Here is a 12,310-nt window from a genome sequence, read left to right on the forward strand (position 1 = left end):
TTAGAAGCATGTCCTAGGGCAAATGGGGCAGAGGACAGCATGAGCCCCAAGCACAGCCTTGCTTGCTAATTTCTCTGGGAAATCAGAGTTTACCACTCAGTCTCACAGTGATAGCTATAGATCGACAATCCTTATTCTGCCAGCAGAGCCCTCTACTGAGATCTCTTCTCCTTGGATTCCAGATGTGGAAGCAAATGTGGCTGGTAGTGACATCTCCTTGGCTGTCCTTTTCAAGGATGCAGCAGCCTCTTCTGACCCCCTAATGTCATGGATTCCTGGAAATAAAAACTTAACAGAGGCTGTCAGAGCACCTGTTCTAATGCAGATTAATTGATCTCACCACTTATCAAAGAACTCTGGCATGATAAAAACCAGAGCTTGCTTCCCCCAGAGAGACATTTTAAATGTTTTCAACTACTTTGATCTATCTTTACCATGTAAGTTTTAAGAACACAGAATTGCAATAGTAATGTTGGGATTAAATTTTTATTGCTGAGGCTTTGAAGCACAAACAAAATATTAAAAGCTCATTAGTAACTGAAAATCATAATCCTGCTGAGGACACATTTTACTGCTCTAATAACTGTAAAACACAATGATAAATATGAAAGTGTACTCGGGCTTGGAGGAATATTTTCACCCTCTTAAAGTCTATAGAAATTATCCTTTGGCATACAGTTCTTATTGGATAAATGGGTTAGGGTTACCATTAAGACTAAAATAGAAAGATTCCATTATTTGTTTAAAATTGTGATAAAATTTTTAACAGCTTTTTCAGTTTAAAATATGAAGGTGAGAAATCATTTCATCCATCACCAGAAAAGGCGTAATTTATTTAGCCTTATTTCTGGGAGGACTACAGTTCATTTGTTACATTCATCCATTTTTTTTGCTTCTATATGTAACACAGTGCTTATTTGATGGGCTTGACATTATCTTTGTCCTTGTGTGTTTTGTTAACAGTATCTCTAATCTTGTTTTAAATGGCTTTGAATGATGACCCAAATAGCTGCTTGCACTGAAAATGAGCTCTTTTTTCCTTTTGTATTGGGAGAGAACATGCCTACCCAGGCAAAGTGCCTAAAGAATCTCAGGTTTGGGGTAACTTTATACTACATCTTCATTAAGGCAGAAGACATGAAAAGGAGATTCTTAATTTTTTTTTATTATTAAATCATAGCTGTGTATATTAATGCAATCACAGGGTACAGTTTGGTGTTTTCACATACAATTCAAAATACTCTCATCAAACTGGTTAATGTAGCCTTCATGTCATTTTCTCAGTTATTAAGACATATTCTGCTTTTAGAAAGATTCACTTGTACCCTTGTAAGATAAACCATAGAGGTGACCCCACCAATCACCCTCCCTCCACCCACCTACCCCCCTCCCCTCTTAAATTTTTTAAAATCTTGGATCATTTGATGCGTCTAGTAGTCTTGAATTCAACATCCACTGGCTGAGGTGCAGTGATGAGGTGGCTAGAATTGCCAGGGGACAGTGGCATCAGTGCATCTTCGGTGTGTTTGGGATATGATTTAATAAGAACACATGGTGGAATCCCAGAGGTTAATCCTTGACATGTAGATTCAGAAGTGTAGGTCAGAGATGCTTGTTGGTGGACAAGTCGGTGGTGGCTCCTAAGAAACAGTGAATAAGGTGAGTGAGAACCATCAGCTCTAGAAGGAGACCATCTGTGTTTCAGTCCTAGGTCTGTAGTCACCTGGGGCAAATCATTTAGCCTGTCTGTGCTGTGGTTTATCCATCTGTAAAGTGGGAATGGGAATGATCCTCATATTTTCTTTGTAGGGCTAATCCATGTAAGGTGCTTAGCACGGTGGCTGACAAGTAGAAAGGGTCGGTAGGTGGTGGAGGAGGAAATGAGGTGTGGGAGTTGGGATGGCCAGCATCCATGTCCTTCCTCACCCTCGTGAATTCCTGAATCCACACCACAGCACAGAGTCACAGAAGGTCAGTCTGTGGCAGACCGGGTCAAGAGATAGTAGGTCGCACTTATTGGTGGACTACAATTAGAGAAGTGAGAAAGAATAGTATTTTGTTAGTGTGACAACTTTGTGTCCTACCCATATGTGCTCCACCAATAGCTATCACCAATGACTATGGGTCGGGGACTCTGTCCAGTTGTCTTATTGCCTTTAACATGGTTCCAAAAGGTTAACAGCCCACGATAGTGCGTCCATCACAGACCAGTCTTCTGTTAGCTGTCCCGTGGGAGAAAGGCAGAATTCTCAAGTTGCTGCTTCCCAGCGTATTTGCAGCAGAGCTTCTGTGGATGGAAGTCCTGCATGGTGCATGTTTACTGATGGACTTCTCAGTCTCACAGCCCCTGTCCCATAACCCTGCGAATGTGGTTCCCTCTTGATACCTCTTGGGCAGTGGGGAATACAGGTATTGGGAGAATATACTTAATTCAGTGGTTCTCAGATGAAGATAATTTTTTCCCCCCAAGGGGTATTTGGGCAATGTCTGGAATCATTTCTGGTTGTCATAGTTGAGGAGTTGCTACTGTCCTTTAGTGGGTGGAGGCCAGGGAATCTGTGAACCATCTTACAGTGCCCAGGACAGTCCCCATGACAATAGTTATCTGCCCCAAAGTGTCAGTAGTGCCAAAGTTGAGAAACCCTGAGTTAACCTGTACTAGAGGGCCAGGTCTGCTTTGGTTATCTGCACTTGCCAATATAATAGTTAAATGCTATTCTAGGGTCTATTTGACTTCTAGTTGGCTGGTGATAGAGGCTCCAGGCAGAGAGGCTGGAAATGGAGAGCCTGATCTCCTGAATCCAAGGAGCGTTTCTTTATGTTGAGCGTCGCCGCTTCTCACATGACCGTTCCCACCTGCATGGCTGATGTCTGGCAGCCCACTGATTCATTAGACTTAGTGGCAGAGCAGAGCAGGTTACTGACTCCCACTGTCCAGGCCCACTAACACTGTGCCAGTGACAGACTGTGAGTCATGCAGACCCCAGAGGGTGTGAGCTCATGACTCTTTGGATAAGTGATGCAGCTTTGCATCACCCAAGGAGAGACTGCTTTAGGAAGGATGAAAGTGTTTTCCAGAGGAAAGTTTTATTTATATATTTAACAGGCAGTTATGCACTGCTTACTGTATGTTAGGCAGTGTTCAAAACACTGCATATAAATATTAAGTCATCGAGTCCTCATAACGACCCCCCAAGCAGGAAGCTTATTCATGTCGCTCTTTTATAGATGAAGAAACAGGAACAGAGAGCCAGGACTCAAGCCCAGGAAGTCCGGTTCAAAGTCAGGTCCTTAACTACCATTATGGATAAAAGACTCTAAAATTCACCCCTTATTCCTACCTAGGTTCTGACTTCTGGCTGGTCCCAGTGAGGTTTCAGGGAATCAGGAAAACCTGAGGCAAGGCTTCATTCTGATTTATTAGTTTTGTAACCACTAACATATTAATTAATGTCTTTGAACCTCAGTTTTCTTATCTGTAAATGGAGCCATAGATACCTCACAGGGAGGATGTGAAGATAAAACAGAATTATCTCTGTGAGTGGCATATGATGGTGTTCAGGAAACATTAGTTCCCTTCTAGTGTCTTAGCTGCAATCGTGGTTGTAACCTGATTGCACCAAAGCTACAGCTAGCTTGTGTATGTTTTAGGATTCCTTTATGAGTTGGCTGGTCAAATGTGGCCACAAGAGAAGACATAGAAGCTGATGTTATACTCACAGGTCCTAGAGACAAATAGTACTACCTGCCTCTCAGGGCCCTGTGGGAAGGACATCACGGTGATCTGAAGGCAGAAGGCAGCTAGGGGAAGTTTTAGGACAGCCTTTCTTAGGACTATACTGTTTAGGATTGGCTAGCCCAGTGGGCTTTGGGATATATTGGTGGCCCCTAGTTACCTGGCACCTGGCCCTGGGATTGTTAAGGCAGAGAAACATTGCCTTTTATGATGAAATAGCAGAGCCAGAGTTTTTGGTTGGTTAGTTTACATATCAAAAACTGGCTTCTGATATGGAGAGAAGGGAGCACTTCTGCACTGCTGGTGAGAGTGCAAACTAATACGTCCCTTCAGGAAAGAAGTTTGGAAAACACTTAGGGAACGAAAAGTTGACCTGCCGTTCCATCCTGCAATTCTTCTACTAGGTATATATCCAGACGACCAAAAATCACTTTACAACAAAGACACCTGCACAAGAATGTTTATTGCAACCCAGTTCATAATTGCCAAGTCGTGGAAGCAGCCTAAGTGCCCATCAACCCATGAATGGATTAAAAAATTGTGGTATATGTATACCATGGAATACTATGCAGCCATAAAAAGATGGAGACTTGACTTCTTTTATGTTTACCTGGATGGAGCTGGAACATATTCTTCTTAGTAAATATCTCAAGAATGGAAAAAAATACCCCATGTGTTCAATATGATTATGAAATCAATATATAATCACATACACTTTCATATGAAAGATATAACACAATTATAGCCCAGAAAGGAGAGAAGAGGAGGGTGAAGGGAGGAGAGGGGTTAAACGTGTGGTGGGAGTGTAATGGTGGGACCTCACCTACTGTGCGCAAGGGTACATGTCAAATATATTAATAGTAGAGTATAAATGTCTAAACACAACAATTAAATAAGTGAGGTGAACACTGTTAACTAGTTCTATGTAAACATTCCAAGTGGTCTATAAAATCAGCACATTGTACCCCATAAATGCAGTAATGTACACAGTTATGATCTAATAACCCCCACCACCACCCAAAAAAAAGACTAGCTTCTAGGACTGGACTCTTTCTTGTCCTTAATAGTTGATTAGACTCTAGACAGAGAGTCTCCCCCCAATCAGAAAGACTTTTTAGCATGTCAAAACATAACAATGTATAGAAAATTAAAAAATGTTTATAATCCAGTGTATCTGCAGGGAAGATACACATTGAAGAGGGAAAACATGGGCCTAGTCAGGTTTTGGTTTGGTCTACAGATCTTAGCATTGTGAAGTGATCTGACTGATGTTGGGATGAGATTATTCCAAGAACCAGACTTTCAGGGTAAAGATGTGGTTTTCATTCTTGTGTATGGTTTTTAGTCTCTTAAGTGATGCTGACTATAAACCACTAAGAGCATAAACTTCCATGATCATGGCGTCTCCGTTTCTCTTCGGCTGAGTTTCTCTTCGCGTGCAAAATGGGACAGCTTGCCTCTCTGCTAAGCTTGGTTGGCTGTGGTCTGGGCTGGTGAATTGAGTAGGTGTGTATGTGTTTCCCGGCCAGATCACAGCATCTGCTGTGTTTGCAGCAGAACGGATGGTGGCAAATTCCCATTTGTCTTAACTTGGGGCTTTTCTCAGTCTTGCTACTTGCATTATGCGCTTCTCCCTGGCCCACTCCCAATTCAGAAATGGCTCTGGATTCTGTTCATAGGAGGACTATCCTGTTGGCCGTCTGTCTTTCTGACATACCAGTCAGTGTATCTTTGATTATGAGTTTCCAGAGGACAGGATCATCTCTTGCTGTCCCCGCCCAGTGGAACAGCTTATCTACAAACGTAGTAAATGTTCACACAGGGGTAAAGAAAACCACCTGTAATTTATCCAGAGGGAAGGGTACTGCTCTTTAAACAAACAGTCAGATATGTAAGAAAGAGAATAAACTCTTAAATCGAAGCACCACAGAGAGACTATCCCTAGCATCCAGAACAATGCCTGGCACACAATTTTTTAATAAATACTTGTAAGCAAATAAGCAACTCCAGGTCTTTAAATATCTTTTTCTAAATCTGACTGTAGTCAACTCTGGGTTATCCAGCATGCCTGGAAATCTGGAACTGTGGCTTTTATTAAGTGCTACCATATGTAACCAACAGAAATAAACATATCTGAAAAAATTAGAACATAATAGAGTGTACAAAACTAAAAATAATAATGAATTTGATCCACAGGCTGCTTTGGGACTCTGCCACAGCTTTGGGTTGTCATTTTTGGGGTCAGAAACCATTGTGCTATGAAGGAGAAGGAATTTAATCAGTGCCATGGTAGAATGCTAAGTAAGTTTTCTGTCAACATGGTAGCTGGAAGTAGTTTTATCTAATGTCATCATTGCCAGACTTGGATTCTGCCACTGATGGATCTGTTCAGTTTAGGGTGGCCCCTTATCACCTTTAAGATGTGGTTTGTTAGGGCAGATCTTTTGTGCTACTTTGAGACATTTGGGAAGTTTTGTGTTCCGTATTAGAGAATGAGCCAGACAGACATGTAGAAGCCAGAGTATTCTTAAATCGTCTGCATTTTCTTTTACAGATCTGAAGAAAACCCTTGCTGTGTTATTGGATAACATTTTGCAGCGCATTGGCAAGTTAGAGTCGAAGGTGGATAATCTCGTTGTCAATGGCACAGGGACCAATTCGACCAACTCTACCACAGCTGTTCCCAGCTTGGTAGCACTTGAGAAGGTTAATGTGGCAGGTAAGAATGACAATGTTCTCTATCCTGACATAGTCAAGCCCTGCTTTGGACCAGGAAAAGAACTAAGGAACACAGAGGTTCCTACTGGTATCCATTATAAGTTCTGTAACCTTGGTATGACCCTTGTAAAAATAAGTTTAAATTTATTTTTGAAGGGAATAACAGGTGGTAACATGCTTTTATAGTCTCCCCATGATATACAGGGTGGACATAAAGTGCGATTTAAAATAGTTAAACATAGTTAATTGCACACGACCTTCACGGACACTCTGATGATATCCAGTAGTTTCTGTGACATGTTTGTACATCATAAGCTCCTGGAATTCTCTTCTAATGAGAAAATTCATACTATGGATTAAATGAAATACAAAGGTCAGTGAAGAAATTCATAACTTTCAGAGTTCCTTTCTCCTCCCCACTCCCATCAGACCATTTCAGAAGTGTTCCGTGTAATAATAATCTCTCATTCCTGTTAAAGAAGAGCCATCATTGCAGAAAAATGTCTCCTGTGTGTGTATAGAGAAATATAAATTCTAGGAATGGCATCTAGGAGATACATGGCCCTTGTCGCCTCCTGGCCAGATTCTGTAGCCACTCATGGACACTACCATGCAATTCCCACTGTGACTCATTTTTTGTCTGGCCCCTTCTTGAAGCTAGAATATTAGATGAGAGCAAGAAAATCAATTAAAAACAAAACCCAAGTTAACAACATATCATTGTCCACAGCTCACGTTGGACCCCACTTTCCCATCCCACAGCCTGGGTCAGTCCCTGGGCCTTTGTGCTTGAGCAGGACTGCTCTTATTAGGGTGACCACTGTTTTCTAGGGACCCAGGAAAAAACAGAGTGCCTGAGGGCTTTGGGTGAATGGTTGTGACCAAGCTGTCTATACCTCAGGTAGATGGTAGCCAACCTCTGGGTTAATGGGTAAGTAAGTGACTGGGTTACTTTTGAAATCTAGTTCTACTTCTAAAAATTTAGTTTCATGTACTTGTAAGCTTCTTTCTTTCCCTCTTCTTTCTGATAAAAATTCCGACATAAGCAGGAGAGATTGTTTTCCTTCCCCGCCTCCAATGTCAAAACATCTAATCGTACCACATGATGCAAACTGTGGTTGTATTACCTTTTGTTACGCTCTTTGCCCTTGAGCAAATTTTAAATTGCAAAGTATATTTCTAATAATCTAAGCTCTCCAACTAAATAAAGGTATTAAAAATAACTTTTAATTACAAACAGAGGCAGTGTCATTGAGGCCGTAAATTCTGTCTTCCTTGCACTTCCAACAGCTTCTGTAATTAGACAAGAAAATCTCCCACTGCGTTGATTGCTTGTTAATAAACAGGAGCCAGGCCTCTCCCACCCCCACCCCCACCCCCACCCCCCTCACCCCCCCACGCAGTAGAAAGAGTTGCTGGAAAGGTCCTATCTGGCAACATCCCTGTTCTGCATCAGATTTCTGGAGGTGGGATGGGGGTGTTCTGTCTTTAGTGTTGTTGCCCCTTCCACTTTCCTGTGACTTAGGGTCCCTGTAAACACACCTACTGTCACTCTCCCCCTGATGTGGGGTCCTGCTGCCTCTGGATGTCCTATTGGTTGCCAGGCTCACAGAGAGACTTTTCTACCCCAGCGTCATGTGGGAGGGCACAGGGTCACGGGTTATCCTTCAGGAAGGGAATGGGAAGGACTTGGTGGCTGTTTCTTTCAAATGGGATGCTAGTCCTATGTACAGAGCTCATTTACCAGTTGGCTCTGAGTGCAGCTCCTTTAAATGTACCACTGCTGTGGTGTTTTTTGTGGGGGTTTTTTTTGTTTGTTTTGTTTTTTTGAGACAGAGTCTCAAGCTGTTGCCCTGGGTAGAGTGCTGTGAGAAATTGCTGTCACCCTAGGTAGAGTGCTGTCAACCTGAAAGATTGAGTGTTTGTTCCATTTCTCCTGCTTCTGTCTTTACGTTACTGTAAAGGATGAGTCACTGCTCAGAGCAACCTAAAACTCTTGGGCTTACGCAGTTCTCTTGCCTCAGTCTCTCAAGTAGCTGGGACTACAGGCGCCTGCCACAATGCCCAGCTGTTATTATTTTTTTTTCCTGGTTATAGTTGTTGTTTGGCAGGCCTGGGGTGGATTCAAACCCGCCAGCTCCCGTGTATGTGGCTGATGCCTTAGCTGCTTGAGCTCCAGGCGCTGAGCCTGGTGTGGTGTTTTTAATCATAAAGAACTAGAATATCTTTCCCATTTTCAGCAAATGGCAAGTTTAGAATCATGTTTTTAGTGATTAACCTCACTCTCACACTTTTACATCTTTCAGGTGTGTGTGGGAGATAGCCTATACCTTCACAAGTTTTTTATTGATTAATTAGGAAGATAATACACACACCTAACCTAACACAAACCATGGGATGGGGCTGGGGTGACTGTGCAAGGCTTCCTGCAGGAAGGTAAACTCTGAAGGTGGGTAGGATTGAGGCAGAAGGGTTTATGGAGGAGATACAGACTGGAGATGGATTGTGACCCAGACAGAACTGAGAGGGAGGGAAGAAGAAACTAAACATGTCACAGCCATCCAGTAATTACCGGTTACTCTTCCTGACCCTCCAAGGTACACATTGTACTTTATCTTCTTAGCATCTCTGAGAAGGAAGTGGTTTCACAAGTTTCCTTGAGTTCAAGTACTTGGAAGAATCCCCTGAGCTCCGCTTGAGACTTCCTAGTGCCACGTAGAGAGAAGAGATTGAATGTTTGCTCCATTTCTCCTGCTTCTGTCTTGACATTACTGTAAAGGATGAGTCTGTACAAAGGTGCTGCTGTTTTCTTAAAGCTTTCTAGGGAGGAAGAGTGCAGTTTCCTAGGGAATCTGTCTGATAAGGAAGTTCTTTCTCAGGGTCTTTGGCAGACCTTTGTAGAAGCTGGTCCCTCTGTGTGTGTGTGTGTGTGTGTGTGTGTGTGTGTGTGTAGGGCATCCCTTTCTTAGACACTGTTGGCCAGAGTGGATATAGATGTGTTGGACATCCTCCTTCATTTCCCCCAGAAATTTGAGGGTCCTTAATATCTTGTCAATTAGCCAACACTTAAAAAAAAGAATCTATTTGTGATGTCTGTGGATTAGGGTCCCAGAAAGAAGGACAAGGACTTAAATGGACAGTCCTTGTTTGTGAGCAGCCCTCCTTGCTCTTCTGCCCTCTTTGTGATCTGTGGCCATGCTGGTGGTCCTCAGACCCCTCTTGACAACTCAGGAATGGCTTCTGAGCTGTGAGAGAGCTCAGCGTTATGGGGCTTCAATTCTACTTGAGTGAAGTTATTCATTCTCCCTTCCTGCATTGAGACATGTGGTAATTGCTCAGAAATGTTATCCCTGGTGTGTCTTTACTGCTGACTCTGGTGTCTCATTGCTCACTATGATTCTGATTGCCTACTGTTGTCTTATTGCTTGCTGATATATCTTGTAGTTTGCTATATACTGTCTCTAAATTGGGTACTATAACAGTTAAAGAAGGGTTCCCTAAATTTATTTTCATTAGAGGAATAGCCCTGTGTATGAATGTGTTTGCCCTTTCTTTTTTTTTGTTTAGCTGTGTTTTGTGTAGCTTTTATCCAAAATGGCTTTTCTTTGCAGAATTATCATCCTGAGGCTGTTTTTTTTGTTTTTTAATGTGAAGGTGAATGTGTCACTAGAGAAATTTAGGGGGAAATGAAATTTATTAAAATTAAGAAATCAGATCAAACTCTACTTTTGAGCTTCATGTATCTTGTTGAAGAGGAAAGGGAATCAAATGAAAAAGCAGATTTCTAAAAATCCCCACCCTTCCACTAATCACACAGTAAATTAACATCTCCATATTTACTTCCTGAAAGGGCTCGAATGCTCCCTTGTCAAAATTATTCATTTTCAGGATAATGCCTTGGTTTTTGGGAAGGCACATTCCGCCTTTTAATTTTGTGATCTTAAAAGAGGACATAAGTACGATTTGGTTTGTAATTCTTTGATATGGGGGAAAGGTAAAAAGCGTAGATACCTGCTCGTGGTCATGAAGATAGTTATCTTCTGAGAACTGAGCCAGTGTCTGATTTATCTTTGTTCTGCCGAGGTGTCTTGGTCAAAGCCTTACCTGTTCATGGTAATCAATAAATACTGCTCACATAGACTGGCTTATACTGGACGGGACAGCATTTGATTTTACGTCCAGGAGGACTCTCTCCTTATAGTTCTCTGTATTTATGGGGGTTTGGCTGGAAATGGAACTTGGTATCTCATTTCCCTTCAACCTTAGCAGCTACCACCTAAAAAGTGGGACCACCTCTTTTCTTGGTCATGACTGAGTGTTGCATCAACGATTCTGTGAACTTCTATGTGGTCAGGTAGTTACATTAAATTGTGATATTTTAGAGGACCAGGGACAAGAGAATTGCATGTGCAGTTATTTATAGTCAATAACTAGTTATCTTTCAACATTAGCTGAATAACTGGGCAATGTTAACTGTTCTCTAAAAGCCAAAATACAGTAAGACCCACTTTGTTTGGACCACTTATAATTGCAAGATCATTTAGAAAATACAATCACAAAATAAAAGATGCAGGCACAACTCAAGTGACTGTCTTCTGGTATTTAATCTAATTTGAACTTTAGGTAGCCTTGTGTTTTCCAAGGTCAGGGTCCTCAAACTATGGCCCACAGGCCACATGCAGCTCACCGAGGACATTTATCCGCTCCAGGTGTTTTTGCCACCGCTGCCTGTCCTACTTAGCCACAGACTCGTCCCTGGCTCACAGTGCGCATGTGTGGAATGTGTGCCGCACTCTCTGACCCCCTCCTTACCTCTGTCTCTCCACGACTCCTCTGAGTCTCGGGTGTGATTGGAGGAGTCACGAGCTTGCCTGTGCAGAGCCTGCTGCTGCCTGAGGACCCAGGTGCCTTTTTTTTTTTTGAAGTTAGAAGAGCTTTAAAGTTGGTTAGTTGGTTGGGGGTGGTTTCTAGCGGGGTTGTGTCATAGTGATAACGCAATTAATGTAATTGTCAGTGCTCAGAGGTAATGCAAATGGTCAGTGCTCAGAGGTAATGCAAATGGTCAGTGCTCAGTATTAATGTAAATGGTCAGCGGTCAGTGTTAATGCAAATGGTCAGTGCTCAGTGGTAATGATAATTGTAAGTGCTCAGTGTTATCGCATGGGGGCCCCAAACTGGTAATCTGCCTAGGGCCCCATGGGAACTTAATCCAGCTCTGCAGAAAGCCAAGGAGTAGGAAACCCAATTGACAGTAAGTGCATTTATATTCTGATTGCTATTCACTTGTGTATGATGTTGTATGTTGTGTGCTGTGTAAGCCGCGGTTCACACTGTTGTGATCTCTGAGCAGTGCGAGTTCAGCCATATGCTTGTATGGCTGAACTCGCATTAGATTCAGAACAAAAAAGGCATACGTGCCTTCTTTTTCCTGCAGTGGAATCTGATCGCATCACAGATTCCTGTGTGAGTTCATAGATCTCAGTGCAGTTTGCACAGGGTAGTGTGAACTGGAAAGGTGGTGGAGGAATCGGCTATGTAATTGTGCCAGTTCCCACACTGCACCAGTGTGAACCTGAGCTAAAAGCAGAGTTCCACCAATACGGGCATCAGGCTGAAATGATGTGGACTGGCAAGGCTGCACTGATGGACGCTGATCAGACTGCATTGATGGGCAGTGCAGTCTATATGTCTCGGTGTGGGCAAAGTTATTGCTGGTATATTGTTTTTGTAGTGCTGTATATATATATATATTGGTATTTTAGTAATAGCAATTTGGAATCCCTAGGAAACAATGATATCAAGAAAGAGAAAAATTGACTGAGTATAGGATATTCAAAGAACAGGGGACTTATGATT

General features: G+C 42.4%; 1 protein-coding gene across 2 annotated transcripts in view; it reads left to right on the top strand.

The window, feature by feature from the left end:
* MGAT5 (mannosyl (alpha-1,6-)-glycoprotein beta-1,6-N-acetyl-glucosaminyltransferase) overlaps positions 1–12,310 on the top strand; it is a 342,867-nt gene that overhangs the window by 151,093 nt on the left and 179,464 nt on the right. For both annotated transcript variants that reach the window (XM_023515849.1, XM_012807954.2), the window contains one exon: positions 6,291–6,455. In XM_023515849.1, coding sequence (XP_023371617.1) covers positions 6,291–6,455 — 165 coding nt within the window. The remainder of the gene's footprint in view (positions 1–6,290; positions 6,456–12,310) is intronic.

The sequence above is a fragment of the Otolemur garnettii genome, unplaced genomic scaffold (genome assembly GCF_000181295.1).
Source record: "Otolemur garnettii isolate 467f Iridium unplaced genomic scaffold, OtoGar3 scaffold00080, whole genome shotgun sequence".
Classification (NCBI taxonomy): Eukaryota; Metazoa; Chordata; class Mammalia; order Primates; family Galagidae; genus Otolemur; species Otolemur garnettii.